General features: G+C 32.1%; 1 protein-coding gene across 1 annotated transcript; it reads right to left on the bottom strand.

Annotated features, from left to right (window-relative positions):
- Positions 1 to 12930: 12930 nt before the first annotated feature.
- Positions 12931 to 13762, bottom strand: LOC124418989 (gustatory receptor for bitter taste 66a-like). The gene is made up of 4 exons (XM_046947042.1): positions 13645 to 13762; positions 13404 to 13589; positions 13249 to 13338; positions 12931 to 13173 (listed from the first exon to the last, which is right to left on the bottom strand). Exons 1-4 carry the CDS (start codon positions 13714 to 13716, stop codon positions 12931 to 12933), a joined length of 591 nt encoding a protein of 196 aa, XP_046802998.1. The 5' UTR covers positions 13717 to 13762.
- Between the last annotated feature and the right edge of the window lie 4701 nt (positions 13763 to 18463).

Below are 18463 nucleotides of genomic sequence, written 5' to 3'. Positions count from 1 at the left end.
CAGACAGATAGACATATATAAATGAATACAAACGGGTTTATACCAACAACAATATACGATAAACTGGGAGTCAGCATCTACAATTACATATGTACGTATATCACTATGTTTGTCATTTCCAAGTATTGCACTGCAAGCGGCCTATAAGTATTATTTTTGACCGGCTACCTTCAACTTAACCTAAATTGCTAATTCTTCAGATTTAATCCCAGTGCAACTTCAAATTTACTTAAGTTTTCCTCCTTTATTTAACACTACGCCAATTTTAAGACTCTAGTAAAGTGCTAATAACGGCTTACCATACACTCTTACATACATGTTTATTCAACATTTTACATCAAAAGTCAACAAAAGAAGTTCATTGTGAAATGTTCACAGATACAACAGAACAATCAGTCGTCCAACCGAAGCCACTTCCAATGCCACTAGTAAGTGGGAAACTACACTAAAAGAATACAATCGAATAAACAACCACAAAAATGTGTTTTTAAGAAAACATATAAATTTTATATTTTATACGCGTTTTATTATAAAAAAAAAGAATAACGTAATATGAACACAGTTATAAAGAAGGTACAAAATGGCAATTTTTATACGGATGTGCTGCCGTTGTAAAGAAGAAGTAAAAACTGCGAAAGGATGCCAAAGCGGTAGGTCCAAAAAGTTGTTTTCAAGAAATCTTAGCATTAGCATATCTCAACACCGACTTTATACGTAATGATTATTTGTGAAAATTTTCAATTCAGGAGATCTTAATATTTAGCCTTAGGGTAACTCCTATATAGATAGATAGATAGATAGATAGATAGATAGATAGATAGATAGATAGATAGATAGATAGATAGATAGATAGATAGATAGACAGATTGTTAATCATTTAAGAATCTCTGCTTTTAAAAGAAAGCAAAAATAAGAAAATATCCTTCTTTTATTTAAACACCATTTGGTAGGAGTTGGTCTGTGTTGTTGGTTGTTTGCTTTGCTTGATTTTAGTTGGCGTCATTTCTTTAACAATATCAAAGTGCATCGTAAAAGCAAATATAGACATTGTGTATTTAAAGAAGAAGAAAGCATCTTTAGCTTAAATAAGAGGCGTTAAGTCTATTTTATAGCTTATTCTTAAAAGATACTACTCAAAAGGAGGACATAATGTTAAGCAAATCGTTTGGTTTGTAACAAGAAGCGAGTTGAGCAGTTATTAGCCTTCGGTTATAGGTGAAGTGAGTTTAATTTTTTAGGCATATCTAGGATATTGTCCCGATCTTGGCAGAGACTTGCACCAAGCACTTTTGTTGCATAAAATTTGTTACACAGATTTCTTCTCTATGTCTTAACAACTTTTGAATAAGACAGTCAAGGTTCTAATCAGTTAGAATCCTGGGCCATAGGATTATTGTTATTCTGCAAGTGTTAGTACTTATTGAACCGCCTTTTTCCCATTTTCCTGTATTCCTGTGAGTTATTTGTCGATCGTATTCGATACTTGGACCAGGTCAAAGGTAAAGAAACTTATGCTACTTTTCCAGTGAGTAAATCCCGAGTTAGAGTAAATCTGCAATTGGTAGTATTAAAAACCCATAATTTCCGATTTGTCTGCAGGTCATTCATCGTTCGTGTCCGATACAATAGTAAGGGAAATTCGTGTCCTTCTACAAATCATTTTTGTTCAAGGACAATCTTCTTACCACCCTAAATGGCGTAGTAGTGGATTAGGCCATATATTTATGTATATTCTGCAAGTGTAAGTACTTATTGAACCACTTTATTTCCTATTTTTCTGTTAGACATTTGTCGCTCCTATTCTATACTTAGACCAGGTCAAATATAAAGAAAGTCATGCTTATTTTCCATTGTAACACTGTACCATAGAGTTAGAGTAAATCTGCAAGTGGTAGTAGTGAAAAACTTCTGCCCAAGGACAATCCTCTTGCTATCCTGAATGGCATAGTAGAGGATTGGACCATAGAGTTCTGCATTCTGCGAGTGTTAATACTTAACTAGACATTTGTCGACCGTATTCGGTAATTAAACCAGGCCAAATGTAAAGAAAGTTATGCTTATTTTTAGCATCTCACGATCGCTGAATGATGATCTCACATATTGGGCAACTCACACACTCCTATCGCCAAACAATATTTGAGAAGACATTTATGATCAAATTCCCTTGTTTTGAAGAAATTCTGTAACCAATGAACAGCTGTTGCATACAAAATACAACTATTGTGAATGAATTGTTCACAGCAAGTTCACGATAGCAATTTTTTTTCCTAGAGGAACAAAAATTGTACATCTATTGGCGAGGGTGCTGAGTGTTTTATCTATCTCAAACGTTTTGAGTTGCACAACTCTCTATTAACATCATTCATCCTAATGATGACCTTGTTTATGTCACTACTTTTCCAATCTATAATGGTGCATCGATCGATATTACAGTTGGGAAAGTTTATATCCTTTTGCAAAACAATTTCGTCGCAGGACAATATTTTTACTTCACTGAATAGCATCTTCATTTCAAGAGACTGCAGCCTCTGTTGGCATAGAAAGTGAATAAAATTGAAAATATATTTAACGTTCGAGTTGGCTGGATTGTTTAAGGACATTACTTAAAGATTAAGTGTGATACTTTATCGTAATACCTGAAAATCAACACTATTTCTATTCACATTATAATATTACATATTATATTACATAATACGAACACATGTCGGTCTATTTAACAGGATCTCTAGATCGCTGAATAATGATCTCGGATATAGGGGACATTATTCCTTAGCCAATAACAATGTGTAAGTGGGCAACTTACAATCCCCTCGCCAATCAAAATTTCACGTGACTTTCACGTTTTTGACTTGAACAAAATTCCTCTATTGTGAATTGCGTAACCAGATTTTGCATTCAAAATCAACTATTGTGAATGAATTGTTCACAGCAAGTTCACGATATCAATTTTTTCTTCTATTGGAACAAAAATTGCACTTCTATTGGCAAGAGGGCTGATACTTCACTGAATTGAACTCAGGGTTCAGACTGTGGTTTGAGTTGGCACTATTTCTATTCACATTATAATACTAAATACATTTTACATACTACGAATACATGTCGGTCTATTTAACAGGATCTCTCGATCGCTGAATAATGATCTCGCATACAGGGGCCATTATTATAAGTGGGTCACACTCAGTGACACCTATCGCCAATCAACATTTCATGTGACTTTCACATTTTTAACTTGAACAAAATTCCCCTATTGTGAATTGTGTTGCATTCAAAATCAACTATTGTGAATTAATTGTTCACAGCCAATTTTTCTTCTAGGGGAACAAAAACTGCACTTCTATTGGCGAGTGTCTTATCTATTTCGAGGATTTTGAGTTGTTGCACAACTTTCTATTAACTTCATTCAAACTACAAACAATTTCATATCAACATTTTGACTTTATCCTTTAGGTTTATGTCCCCTTTTTACTCCTGTTTAAATTGCATGTGACTCTATAAAAAATGAACTATTTTATTGCTAGATAATAGGCGGTTTTTTAACGACATTGTTGCAAAATATAGAGCATAGTAATAAATAATAAAATTTTGTTGTATTTTCTTTATAACATCATTATTTATTTATTTTATTTGAAAGTTCAAATTAAAACGTATGAGTAATATATATATTTTTTTATTATAAAGAAATTTACATTACTCATACGCATAAAATTTTATTGTTAAAAACCATTTGTATAGTTTTTATTGTAAACATTGTTATTTCTTTTAACTGGAAAACATTTATTATTACCTTCATATAAGGGAGTAATTTTTCTACATGTTTGTATATATTTGTGTAATATAAGTATACAACAATAACAACAAGAAAAAAAATCACTAATTACAAATGCAATCAACATGAGAAGCAGTCAACCAATATTTATGTCACGTTTATAAAATGCAACATAAATTTTTAATTTGAAATTACACGCACACCCTCTCACACAACCATTTAGCAAAAACCCAACAGTTCGACAAAGACTCAATGCATACGAAAAAGACGGTAATTTCCACTAATAGTTAACCACCTGGATGCCTTTGGGTCATTCGTTTCGAATGTACTCTTTGTAATCGAGAATGAAGACAGTCGCCACTTTAGTGTCCTCTTTGTAAGCGGGAGTAGACACTTAAAATTTTAAAATTTTAGTTCCATTAATATCTTACCACCTGGCTGACTCCAATTCGTATGTTTTTGGTCTTTTGCAACAAAAAACTCTTTGTCTTTGTTGAAGACAGTCGTCACTTTTGTGTACCCTTTGTAAGCGAGAGCTCAGACAATCGTCTTTTTTCTGTCTCCAAGTAAGCTAGAGATGAGACTCTTAAAAGTTATTTTCGTTTTATTGAAAGTAGTTATTTTACCCATCTTTTACAGAAATGATTGTTACGATCTACTAATATGGTTGATTCAAATTTATATCTTTCGTTTCAATCGTCACATTGGTGTCCCTTAGTATTCTAGAGAGTAGACACTTGAAATTTTTAACCTTTATTTCCATTAATATCTTACCACCTGTTGACTCCTATTTGCATGTTTTGGGTCATTCATCAAGAATAAAAGTAAATCGTCACTATCCTAGAACACGTCCATGTCATAGTTTTATAGCAAGAAAATTAGCGCCAGTTAAATATCGAGTAATGGGACTGATTTCCAAGAACCCATTTGGGGATTACCATCCTTTGACTATTCTGACTGTCTCTTTTTAGGTCCCCCGGGGGCATGTTACCTTGGCGTGACCTGCGCCTTGGTGTTATTGCAATCCCAGGGTATAAAGAGGTCCCAGTCTGACCGGGACTGAAAAATTGTTTGCAGTCTACTGCTTGGCTTAGTCCTTGCATAGATTGCCACAGGTCAGGCCAGAGCACCGCATAATCTGGTACTACGGGTGGCCAGTTGCCCGCAGAACTATGTCCCAGGCTTGTCAGTTGGTTGAGGTTCCTTCGGGATCCTAGTAGTGGCTATGGTTTAAACCTAAATTCGCATGGAGAGTAAGTGGCGGTTAAAAGACTGATGCCTGATAATAGTCAATATTTCGGGATAAGTTCGGTGCTGTTGCCGAAAACAACAGATACCCCGCAGTTGAGTGACTGCGGGACTAAGCGTTGGAAATGAGTTGGTATTAATTGAATATGGTACGGGATGAATGGGAGGTTTGGCGGGCCATACCCCACCCGTCTACCTAATGAGTGTGTCGTATGTTTTTCTCTTATAAATGTGTCGTATGAATGAGATGTGTGGGTGTGGGTTGAATGATGATGGATGAAAAATATCATATACATTTGATACTATTGAATTTTCCTTCCTTATCCATATATGTTCAGAGTTCACTCTGTTTATATTAGAATTACCACAGTGTGTCCCTGTGAGTAAGAACAATGTCCACGGCTTATTGATTTATCCTACTTCGGTCTATCGGTTACGTTTCTAGGTGCTGTTGCGGAATCAACAGTGGGCATACAATGGTCAAGAGATTAGATAGCTCGAGTACTCCAGCAAAGTACTTGTGGATGGAACGGTCAGAACTAATGTACAAAAATTGCCACCTGCGTTCTTTATTGAAGAACAAAGGGGCGATGGTAGACCGTTTTCAAGTCTACCCAGTGGATGAAAAAGACCACCGTTAGATAAGGCCATCAAGGCAGGTGCTCACGTTAAAACTTTCGACTTTCCTGTTTTTTTGTAGGGTATATAGTGACGATTGACTTCCTCGTAGGACAAGCCCATGTTAAAAGGGTTGGTCACTTGGGTAGTCAGGTGGCTAGGGGCCACCACAAGTGGTAGGTTATGTGGTTAGTTCGGGACTGTCCCGTCGAACTGCTGGGAAGGTAGTGTTTCACTATTCGATACACTACAATTATTACACATTGTATTTACGTAAATATACACATATTGTAAATGAGTTCTGCTTAATTACAGAACAAATTGTTAGAGTTTGAAAAAATATTATATGTTAGAAGGTGACAGAGTTTTGTTAGCGCATTTGTAAGTTTAATTATATGTTCTTGAAACTGTTTAAACTAAGAAAGAAACTTTTCAAAGCGATTATTATTTAAATATCTAAATCGATTGAAAAGAGGACATTTTTGTGAGTTAAAATTAATTTCTTACAAAAATTTAAGATTTTTTAAAACATACAGATTTTTACATACTAATGACAAACATATTGAAATATCTTTCATCCTGCCGAACAATTCAATATAGAACAATCAAACAAATACATCTACAATCGTTGAATTATAATCCACAACTATTGTGTGCCTTAATGAATGTAAATAAATCTCTCTCTCTCTTTGTGGTAAAATTTATGAAAAAACACTACGGTGCTTTTGTATAACAAAAAAATCAAAAATAGAACACAGGAACATAAAAACTTCATATTAGTAATGAAATGCAAAAAAAAAAAAACAATCCTAGAAAAAATATATAAATTTTCACAAAAAAAAAACATGTATTTGCACTGAATGTAATTTATTAAGAAAGTTTAAAAAAAAAGAAAAAATGTTGAGTAATGAAATCTCTGCTGTTACAAAATTACAAAGCATAAAGGAATTTATTTTTTTTGTAGCAAACGATATGTGTAAAATAAATTCAATTTTTATATGAATTGTTAACACTTACGCCCACCAAATAAAACAAAAATAAAAAATTGACGAAAAAATTAAATCTGTATGCAAATTAATGAAATAAATACATATTTTATTCACATATTTTTAATCAATTTCTGTATAAAAATTCAATCAATTGTAAGAAACATATTATTATAACACGTTAGTTAAAAATTAAAAATTGTCTGTATTTACCCACTCATTTATGGTGGGAGATGTAATAAAATAAATAGTAATAGTGATTTTTATACCCTTCACCTTCGTGAGAAGGGTATATATAAGTTTGTCATTCCGTTTGTAATTTCTATAATATAATTTTCCGACCCTATAAAGTATATATATTCTTGATCCTTATAGATAGCGGAGTCTAGTAAGCCATGTCCGTCTGTCTGTCTGTCCGTCTGTCTGTCTGTCTGTCTGTCTGTTGAAATCAGTTTTTAGAGGACCCCAGATATCGGCGAGATCCGAATCTTCAATAATTCTATTAAACATGCTTTCGAGAAGATCGCTATTTAAAATCAGCAAAATCGGTCGGTAAATAACGGAGATATGAGCAAAAATCCGAGACAACCTCTGAAAATTTCATAAAAAAATTGTTAAAAAGGCAACAAAAACACTGTACATAGAAAAAGATGTACACGTATGTGTAGATGTATTTGGTTTTATTCAGCTGTATATTTTTTTGTATGTTTGGAATCCAAACATACAAAATATACACAGCAAAAAAAAATATGATTTTCATTTTTTGTTAAAATAAAATAATTTTCCCTTTTGTTTTGCAAATATATTTTTTTAATGAATAGAAAAAAGAATTTAAAATGTTTTCAATTATATGAGAGTAGATTGTGAGTTATTGTACAATAATTTTTATGCGAATAATGTAAGTTTGAAATTTAAAACTAACACAATTTTTTTCCAAGTGCTTTTTAAAACAATTTTTTTTTACGATAAACAAAAACAAAATCTACGTCTCGTCAATGTTTACCAGCAATGAATCAGAGATCGAAGTCGACCGGCTTCGAGTCGAAGCTTAGCCGCCGCCGAACTATATTTAGTTGCTTGAGCCGCCGCCGAAATATTCGGCTTAAATCGACTCAAATTTTTTTAATGTTTTTATTAACTAGACTGTAAGATCAATTATGTGCTATATTCGGCACAGCCGAATATAGCACTCTTACTTGTTTTTCTTCAAATAGGGATATTAATTTAAATACATAAATGTTTTTTGCTAATGGAAAACTTTTGGCTAATTGTAAGACGTAATGAACTGAGTAAAATTAATTTAATGTGAATGCATATGGAAAGTAATTACTTGAAAGTAGCTTAGTAATGATTGTATTTAGATAATATATAACTGATTTATAGATACTTATTTTTTAATCAGTCAAATAGGATAAGCTGAGTCTTTTGAAATGTTTACACGGTTGTTAGATCTTACAATGTTGGCAGTTAAATGTGCAGAAAATGTCTAATATCAGTGTCAACTTACAAATTTTGTTTTGCAATATTGTCAGTTATGATTTCGTTTCAAACGTTTCAAAGGAAAAATTTGAAGTTCAAAAAATTGTTAGACATTTTGTGAACATTTTACTGACAACGTTGTAAGATTTGACAACCGCGTAACACTAATTTTAGTTAATAATCGAATCTGTCACACTCTAAGTAATAGACTAGTGACGCACACTATAACGGAAAAGTTTATTAGTTATTTGCTCCATTTGAAATCTCTGAAATTGTTTTCATAAATTCTAAAATTTTAGATAAAAGTTCAAAGACTTCCAATCGTTTTACTCTGACGTCTCTGACTTCTTTACGTTTGTTGTCTAAATTTTCCCCATAACATAAATGTGTCTCATTCTTATGTGGAACATTATTTTCCATACTAATCAACCGATCAAGCTTCCTAGAAGTTAGTTATAGTAATACAAAGGTGACCGATAATTCTATGGGAAAGTGCTGACCCTGATTTGAAAACTTTTGACGGAGTAACTAACTAACTAACTAACTAACTAACTAAGTGACTAGCTAACTAGATGACTAAGTAACTATCTAACTAACTACATTAACTAACTAACTAACTAACTAACTAACTAACTAACTAACTAACTGACGAACTCACTAACTAACTAACTAAATAACTAAGAACTGAGAAGTACAAAAAGGGCTCTTTTACTTTTATGCGTTTATGTGTAACACCCATTGGTCCTAGACCAACATTAAAGAATACCAATCTGCTTAGAATCTCTTTCTGAGTCGATTTCGCTATGTCCGTCGGGCCGTCTGTTTGTGTGTCCATGAGCACGCTACAGAGCGCAATTTTCAATATAATTTGATGAAATTTCGCACATACTCCTCTTTTGACACAAGGATGAACGCTATGGTTGAAATCGATCCATTATTTCGCCTACATACAACCATACCCCCCTAATAGGGCTTTTGGGCTCATAATCACGTTATATGTTCAATTATGCCAACAAAAATAGGCAAACCTTTGTTTTATAGAACTTCATATGACAAAAGCATTTTTGTAACAATCGGGCCTCATTTAGCCCCCATACAAACTCCCCTTCGGTAGGGTTCTACAGTTGAAACGAAAAGTCGACTATTCGACTTTTTGAATTTAGTTAAATGTCGACCTTTCGACTCTTTGCATTTAGTTAAACATCGACTTTTCGACTTTTTCCGACTTTACGGTTTTTTTCAACTTTTTGACTATTTTCGACTTCTTTTGACTTTTTTTCGACTATTTTAGAGTTTTTGTCTTCTTCTCCACTTTTTTAGAAATTTCGACTATTTTTAACTTTTTTCTACTATTTTCAAATTTTCAACATTTTCCGACTTTTTTCTACTTTTTTCGGTTTTTTACGACTTTTATTTACAAAGTCATCTTTTCGACTTTTTTCATAGACGATAGTCGAGTTATCGACTTTTTTGGAACAAAATAGTCGACTACGACTTTTCGACCTTTTTTCGACAGAAGAAATAAGATTGTTCGATTATTCGAAAGTCAATTTCTAGAACCCTAAAAATAAGTTTTCATTATTAGGACCAAATTTTCATTATAATCCTAATGTTTATTCTATTTATTGTTAACTTTTTAATGAGTTTTTATAAATTTCTATTTATTTTGGTTTAATTTGCCCATTTGTGAGCATTTAAATGTTTTCTTTCCAAGAAAATCGTTTTTAATCGTTTTCCTCGAATGTTTTTTCTCTTTTGAAAAACAATCATAAAATCACAAATATTTATTTTTTTTTTCTAGTCTAATCATTTATTAATATTAATAAAAAATAAACATTTTTTCTATACAATCTAGATACAAACATACAAAATATTACGCTATTTTGGAAACAATGAAAAAAAATCAATGTGATATTAATGATACAAAGTAGCAACATGAAAATGATAAAGTAGGAATTTTAGAGCGGGTATATAAAACGATGAATTCTTATTTATCACATGGTTAAGTTTCTGAAAAAAATTGTCCTGTAGGTGGCCGTTAGAATGATCTTGTCAGATCATTAACCCCCCGGGGGGCATGTTAACATGGTGTTATTGCAAGCCCGGGGTATAAAGAGATGGCCAATACCTCTAATCTGACCGGGATTGAAAATAGGTTAGAGTCTACAGTTTGGCTTAGTCCTTGCATAGATTGCCAGAGGTCCAACCAGTGCATCGCAAAATCTGGTACTACGGGTGGCCAGTTGCCCGCAGGACTATGTACGTAGTGACTGTGGTTTAAACCCAAATTCGCGGGGAGAGTAAGTGGCGGTTTAAGGCCTGATGCATGATAATAGTCAATATTTCGGGATAAGTTCGGTACTGTTGCCGAGAACAACAGATACCCCGCAGTCGAGTGACTGTGGGACTAAGCGTTGGAAATGAGTTGGTATTAATTTTACATGGTACGGGATAAATGTGAGGTTCGGCGGGGCTTACCCCACCCGTCTACCTAATGAATGTGTCGTATGTTTTTCTCTTATGAATGTGTCGTATGAATGAGATGTGTGCTGGGTTGAATGATGATGGATGAAAGGGATCATATACATTTGATACCATTGAATTTTCCTTCCTTGTCTAGATATGTTCTGTTCATATCAGAATTACAATAGTGTGTCCCTGTGAGTAAGAACAAGTCTACGGCTTATTGATAATCGTACTTCGGTCTACCGGTTACGTCTCTAGGTGCTGTTGCCGAATCAACAGAGGCCATCCAATGGTCAAGAGATTAGATAGCTCGCATACATACTCCAGCAAAGTACTTGTGCATGGACCGGTCAGAACCAATGTACAAAAATTGCCAACTGCGTTCTTCATTGAAGAACAAAGGGGCGATGGTAGACCGTTCTCAAGTCTTCCCAGTGGTTGAAGAAGACTACCGTGGGATAAGGCCGTCAAGGCAGGTGCTCACGTTAAACTCTCGACATTCCTGTCAGATCATTAAATAATCTTTAGAAACATTTATTTCAACTGTATGAATACATGATTGTTTTAGAATTAGATGAGCTTTTCTGACATGAGTTCAAAATTATTTCCGTTATTTTAACTTGAAAAAGAAGTCATTCTTCGACAAACTGTTATCGTTTAGTACCTTATTCTTAGCAAATATTTGCTACTCGATATTGATGTTGTTGTTTATGATAAATTGTTATTTGTTGCATTATTTACGACAACAATGTCAACCAATAACAATTTATGATGGGCTTCAAATTCATTACCGAAAGAAAACCCCCAAAAATATACTGTAAAAATAGTAATAATAAAATAAAAAAGCAAATAAATAAATATAAAAAATACAACAATAACAACAACTACAACAAAAAAACAAACATACAAAACAACAAGCAGCTCAAATAATAAATAATCTCATTTTCAATTCATCGCACTCAAACAACAAAAAACATGGAAGGATATCAAGACAGCAACAACACTACAGCTAACTAAGTAATATACACCAAAGGACAGAGAGACACGAACACATGCAAAAGAAATATAAACAACCAAAACTACTCTCCCAAAAAAATAAAAAATTACACACAAACAAAGCAACCATAACAAGATGAAAAATTATTTTAAGATGTTATTGAAGTGGATACATAAGGACAATTGGTAAGACAAGGACATTGGCGAGTAAAAAAAAAACGTAATAATAATAACAAAAATAAAGAAGCACAACAACTTCCACAACAAGCTAAACTAGCAGTAGCAAGGACAATAACAATGGCAACAAAATAAATGAATACGACTGGCAGCAGCGGTGGCAGCGCCAAACATACATGCATACATACACTAGAAAATAATGTTTATTGTTATGATTCCATTCCATTTCGAATATGTTTGTCTGTCTGACTGTCTTCTTATCATTCATACTTGTGCTTCTTCATTCATGAATTTATTTCTAAAAGGAATATAATCATAAGTGTCTGAGTGCGTGTGTGTGTATGTGTATTTGGGTGCTAAATAAATGCAGCAATGAATAAACATGAGATCCTTTATGATTTCTTTTGACGATGTGTTCGTGGAAATTATATATTAATTTTTATTATCAAGTGTCTTGAATTAACTTGATTTTATATCTATGGAAAACTATGGTTATACAATTAAATATGTATTTCTTTTGTTATTATTGTTATAAAATAGAGAAAAAAATATGTTTATATGATGTCCCTGTAAGATGAATTGTTAATTCTAAAGTATGAAACTATTTTTGGTGTTCAATTAAGTTCTAGTTTAGATCTAGATCTAGTTTTTGTTTAGTTCTAGTTGAGTTCTAGTTCAGTTCTTGTCAGTTCTAGTTCAGTTGTAGTTCAGTTGTAGTTCAGTTCTAGTTCAGTTCTAGTTCAGTTTTAGTTCAGTTCTAGTTCAGTTCTAGTTCAGTTCTAGTTCAGTTCTAGTTCAGTTCTAGTTCAGTTCTAGTTCAGTTCTATGTCAGTTCTAGTTCAGTTCTAGTTCAGTTCTAGTTCAGTTCTAGTTCAGTTCTAGTTCAGTTCTAGTTCAGTTCTAGTTCAGTTCTAGTTCAGTTCTAGTTCAGTTCTAGTTCAGTTCTAGTTCAGTTCTAGTTCAGTTCTAGTTCAGTTCTAGTTCAGTTCTAGTTCAGTTCTAGTTCAGTTTAGTTCTAGTTAAGTTTTAGTTTAGTTCTAGTTCAGTCCTAGTTAAGTTTTAGTTTAGTTCTAGTTCAGTCCTAGTTCAGTTTTAGTAAAATTTTATATTCGAATCAATGAAATCTTTAAAACCGCCTCTAGTGATTTAATATGTATTTTATTAAATCGATGAAAGTGTCATTATTATTATTCTTCACAAATTCTTAAAGTATTCATTCCAAGTGAAATAGAATACATTAAATAATGAAGTCATATTCACACTATGTGTCCCATTAAACACATGCTCCTCATTGGTATCGTAGCTCTTCGGGTCAGTATTCAACGTATTTAATTCCATTTGTTTATCATCGCCATTATCATTGTTTGATTTTACTTGTTGTTGCTCAAGATTAAATTGTATTAAGATGATTAAATATGTTGTAATGCCACCACAAAACTTCATATTTTTTTGAATAGGAAATAAAAATAATTTACAGTTTTTTTTAATGTCAAATAGTATATTCTAACTTACACCAAATAATGTTTCCATATCTAAGGAAAAATAACCACAGGCATTAGAGTTTAAAGCTTGATTGAATAGTTTTAATGAAAGGTGATTAATCTAAAAGAAAACGATATGATAAACGTTGTAGGTAGGGGTAAGTAAAATGATCTGATGTTAATTACCATTTCATAGGTCTCATTTTTATCATCTGCCACGGCACAGCGATGTATACAAACGCCGGTCTTTTTTGATTCCAAATTTGTTTTCCAGTTTCCTCTTAAAATAGCTATACATTTTGAGGATACATACCAGATATATAGACAGGTTATCCACCAACTTTGGCAGGGACGAAACAGGGCTGGTACTATCTGTAAACATTACTTGCTTTTAGGATGTAATTTTTTTCTGATATCTTAAACTTACCTGATTCACTTGAGAACAATAAAAGAAATACAACTGGGCCGTGACAATAAAAAATCCATAACCCATAAGCATTAGAATGGGTAGCGCATAGACTTCGTTAAGCTGTCTGCCCACCCTACACAAAGTATCATGCAGTTGACAAAATTTTACGAACCTATCCTCCAAACTTGCGTAATTCGGACAATAAGATATCGAGGAATTAGAGGATGTAGAAGTCGGACTGCTTCCGACTTCAGAAATCTCTGCTATAGCATCATTAAAAGAATTCGAAAATATTTGAGGATTTAGAACCGGATCACCGAAAACTGTTTGAAAATTCGTAGCAACTTGAAAAAAATAATATATCAGTAACTAAAAGTAATATTTAAGATTTTCTATCATTTACCTGGTCTTATTTGATTTTTAAAAGAATATTTAAGAATCCTATTTTCGTTTTTAAACTTTTTTGAAACATTTAATTCCTTTACCTTTTGCTGTTTTCTTGCTAATCTCAAAGCCTCTTGATCGAAAGCGTTATTAATAGCTTCAAAACGCTTTCTAATGGCCATGAGTATGAAAATGTACCACATTTTGTCTAGGGTATTAAATAAAGTCGGTATATTCGTATAAATCCACAACCAAGCCGTCCAATTGTCTTTATCCACATATAATGTAAAGCTTATAATAAATATTAAGATTTCCCAAATAAATGTCAAAAATATGCCCAACCACAATCGATATTTGATAAAACTATTATCGAAACTAATATTTAATTCTCTGAAATCTTCATCAATCCTTTGTAGTTCCTTAAAAATTCCCATAAAACTTTTTTGTTTTAACAAACCCGTTATACGATCAGTTAAAACTAAGGCCAAACTAAAATAGGTCAAAGAAAACCCTATGCCCACAGACAATAGATCTAAAATAGTAAAAAACAAACACACAAAATAAATATTTATTTTTCGCCAAACAACAATCAATATTTTACCTTTCTGTACTATATAGGACCTTGATTCAAAGACGGCAACCATCAAATTAAAATTAATAAATAATATTATTAAGCCGATTATTACCAATCCGTTTCCTGTTGTTGATTTCTTTAAATGTCTATGCTTGCTAAATTCCTCCCAATCCTGTGAATTAATGCCCAGTATTTTGCATATATAAAATAAAACAGCAAAACTTTCCAATAAAGGTTTGTTGCGTTCCGTCTGTGTTCCCGACGATTTTCTTCTATAAGCGGTCATATTGTTTAAAAGGTTGCGGTTGAACTGACTTCATAATGCGATATTTAAGAAAATATTTGCCCCTAATAACATTAATTGGTTATCATAATTGTCTATCTAATGCTTTAATTAATTAATTTTCAAAATTTGTCTACATGATAAACACCGTAATTATTTAATACTAATTAATTTATTGAAAAATAACAGATATTGGGGTAGTAGTTACGGTGGTGAGTTTTCTTAACAAATAAGTAAAGGTGTAATATTTAAAAAGGTATTACAATCCACAATAAGAAATTTTACTTAAGTTTTGAATTAGTTAAAGTTTAGTTATAAGTTAGTTGTAGTTCAGTTCTAGTTCTAGTTGTAGTTCAGTTCTAGTTCTGTTCTAATTCTGTTCTAGTTCTGTTCTAGTTCTGTTCTAATTCTGTTCTAGTTCTGTTCTAGTTCTGTTCTAGTTCTGTTCTAGTTCTGTTCTAGTTCTGTTCTAGTTCTGTTCTAGTTCTGTTCTAGTTCTGTTCTAGTTCTGTTCTAATTATTTTCTAGTTCTGTTTTAGTTCAGTTCTAGTTCTAGTTCAGTTCTAGTTCAGTTCTAGTTCAGTTCTAGTTCTGTTCTAGTTCTGTTCTAGTTCTGTTCTAGTTCTGTTCTAGTTCTGTTCTAGTTCTGTTCTAGTTCTGTTCTAGTTCTGTTCTAGTTCAGTTCTAGTTCTGTTATAGTTCTGTTATAGTTCTGTTCTGGTTCTGTTCTAGTTCTGTTCAAGTTCTGTTCAAGTTCAGTTCTAGTTCATTTCTAGTTCAGTTCTAGTTCAGTTCTAGTTCAGTTCTAGTTCAGTTCTAGTTCAGTTCTAGTTCAGTTCTAGTTCAGTTCTAGTTCAGTTCTAGTTCAGTTCTAGTTCAGTTCTAGTTCAGTTCTAGTTCAGTTCTAGTTCAGTTCTAGTTCAGTTCTAGTTCAGTTCTAGTTCTGTTCTAGTTCTGTTCTAGTTCTGTTCTAGTTCTGTTCTAGTTCTGTTCTAGTTCTGTTCTAGTTCTGTTCCAGTTCTGTTCTAGTTCTGTTCTAGTTCTTTTTTAGTTCTGTTTAAGTTCTGTTTTAGTTCTGTTCTAGTTCTGTATTAGTTTGGTTTTAGTTCTGTTCTAGTTCAGTTCTTGTTTTGTCCTAGTTCCTTATGTTTAATTAATCAAATTCTAAGATTTATGAAAGCTAAAATTGCCTCATTGCAGTTATTTGTCATTAGGATGATTTATGATATTAAAATATGAATTTCTCTATTATATAGTCTTTGGAATTTTTAGTCACATCTATTTATAATGCAACATTTCCTGTTATTTTTTTTTCTGTTCATCATCTTCCATATGGACATACACACTCCCTGGTTGAGATGTACTTATATATGTACATAATATTTATATCTAATATGTGTAAATATTGTTTTTTTTGCCTATTCTCCAAAGAATATGCATACGAGAGAAAAAATACATACATATATAAATAAATAAAACTTTGAGATATACATTTATTTTAACACAAATACAATTCTGTAACATTTAAAAATCTCTATTCTCTAAATTTTTTCAAAGATGTAATAATACTCCAATATATGTACATATGTCTATGTATGAACTCGTGTAGGTAGGGCATGCTTGATTATTTACTTTTTTAGCCACCCAATGGAAGAGGAAAAGGGATTTTTTACATATTTTGTATATCCTCAAGTGATATGCCACATCCGTTATAGAAAAAAATGTATAATAAACTTTTTTCAAATTGGGATTGTATGTTTATGTGTGCGAATTTTGTAATTGTATGTTGTTAAATTAACATTGTTGTATATGTGGGCTTGTCTGAAAATTGTGGCTTTTACTTTTTTTGTATTATTATTATTATTACACATATTATCATAAATCATATTTCACATATTCCTTTCCATATAAAAAGAGAGGCATACATAAATAGCTAGCAACAACTTGGTAATAACATCAATTGTAACCAGTTACCTAATGACATACTATTCAATGATTACTACATATTGTGCTGCTTATATAGCAGTAGTCTAATAAGGTCTTAGTATTTTCGGTATTTATCTTCATCATCTTCTTGAGGAAGCTATTTCTCTTACTCTTTTCTAATGTGTTATATATTTGCCACCAATGTAAATTTTAGTATTTAAATCACTTACTTGGTAGTAGAGTTTTTACTGGGTATGTTTAATAGAAAAAGGTGTTCTCTCCATCATTTTATGAGTTTGTAAACAAAAAAATAAAAGAATAAATTTAACAGACACATACTCTGGGAGTGTAATAACAAAGAATTAACTATTTTATAAAAAAATTAGAAAAGCAGAGGATAGCTTATAAGTACACAACTTTTCGAGAGACTCCAAATCGTGGCTAAAATGTCAAACTAAAATTTTAGAATAACTAAAAACTGTTTTACTCATATAAGACGTCCTTTTCTTCAAATAAACCCTCAAACGGATAGCAATCTATGAAAATATCGTTATTACAAAACTCCGTCTCTGTTTATATAAAAAATCTCTAACAACAGTAATTTCCTTACGAAAGTAGTCGCAGCATAACTACAAAAAAAAAAAAACTATTGTGAAATTCGTTTAATATCTAGTAAAACATTTCATATTCTTGTTAACACATTATGGCGACCAGTACAGGGTCACATTGTATGTTGTTATTCATGTCGTTAGTAAAATAGCTACATATGTACATATGATTAGACCAGCAAAAGTACACACTAAAAAAAACTCCTATTTTCTTTAGCCACTATATAAGAATCGCAATTTTTGGCCAATTTAAGGCCTTACTAAGCTTTTGTTGAGCACAAAATTTATGACACTTTAAAGGCCACTAAAGCAATTTTAGTCGTTTACTTTTTTGCTTCGACTCCTTTTACTCACAAGGGTTTCAACCAACTCCATAACTACTGAACATGAGCCATACTATGTTATGTACATACATAATACAACATACAACTCATACACACCAAAATCCTGTTACTTTCTCTTTTTTTAGAGGAAAAAGTTCTTGGAGCTTTTGCTTTTTTACGACACTTTCCCAGTTTAGCACTACATGTATGTGGCAAATTTACTGGAATATATATATATTTTTTTTTCTTTTGGTCCTTAACTTGTTAAAAAAAAAATATTGGTAAAAATTCTATTGTTAGCAAAAGGACCAACATTCTTACCCATATAACATGTAGTTTATTCTATAAGGATTATCGCTCCAGTTGCAATTTGGTACAAGAAGATGAGATTTTAAATAAGATCTTTTTTAATGGCCCATAGTAAGTGATTGTATTTTATTTAATTTGATTAAGATCAAAAGGGCGTATAAAGTTATTTGATAAATACTTACATACATATGTATGTTGTTTCCCCTCTAGCGTGTAATTGTATTATTAAACAGATTACTAAAGGTAAAGATTACGTAAATAATAAGAATGTAAACTTTTATTAAAACTAAATTAGAACAGGACTAGAACTGAACTAGAACTTAACTAGAACTAAACTAGAACTGAACTAGAACTGAAATAGAACTGAACTAGAACTGAACTAGAACTGAACTAGAACTGAACTAGAACTGAACTAGAACTGAACTAGAAC

This window comes from Lucilia cuprina, chromosome 3, assembly GCF_022045245.1.
Source record: "Lucilia cuprina isolate Lc7/37 chromosome 3, ASM2204524v1, whole genome shotgun sequence".
NCBI lineage: Eukaryota > Metazoa > Arthropoda > Insecta > Diptera > Calliphoridae > Lucilia > Lucilia cuprina.
This window is presented reverse-complemented; position numbering and strand designations above follow the sequence as displayed.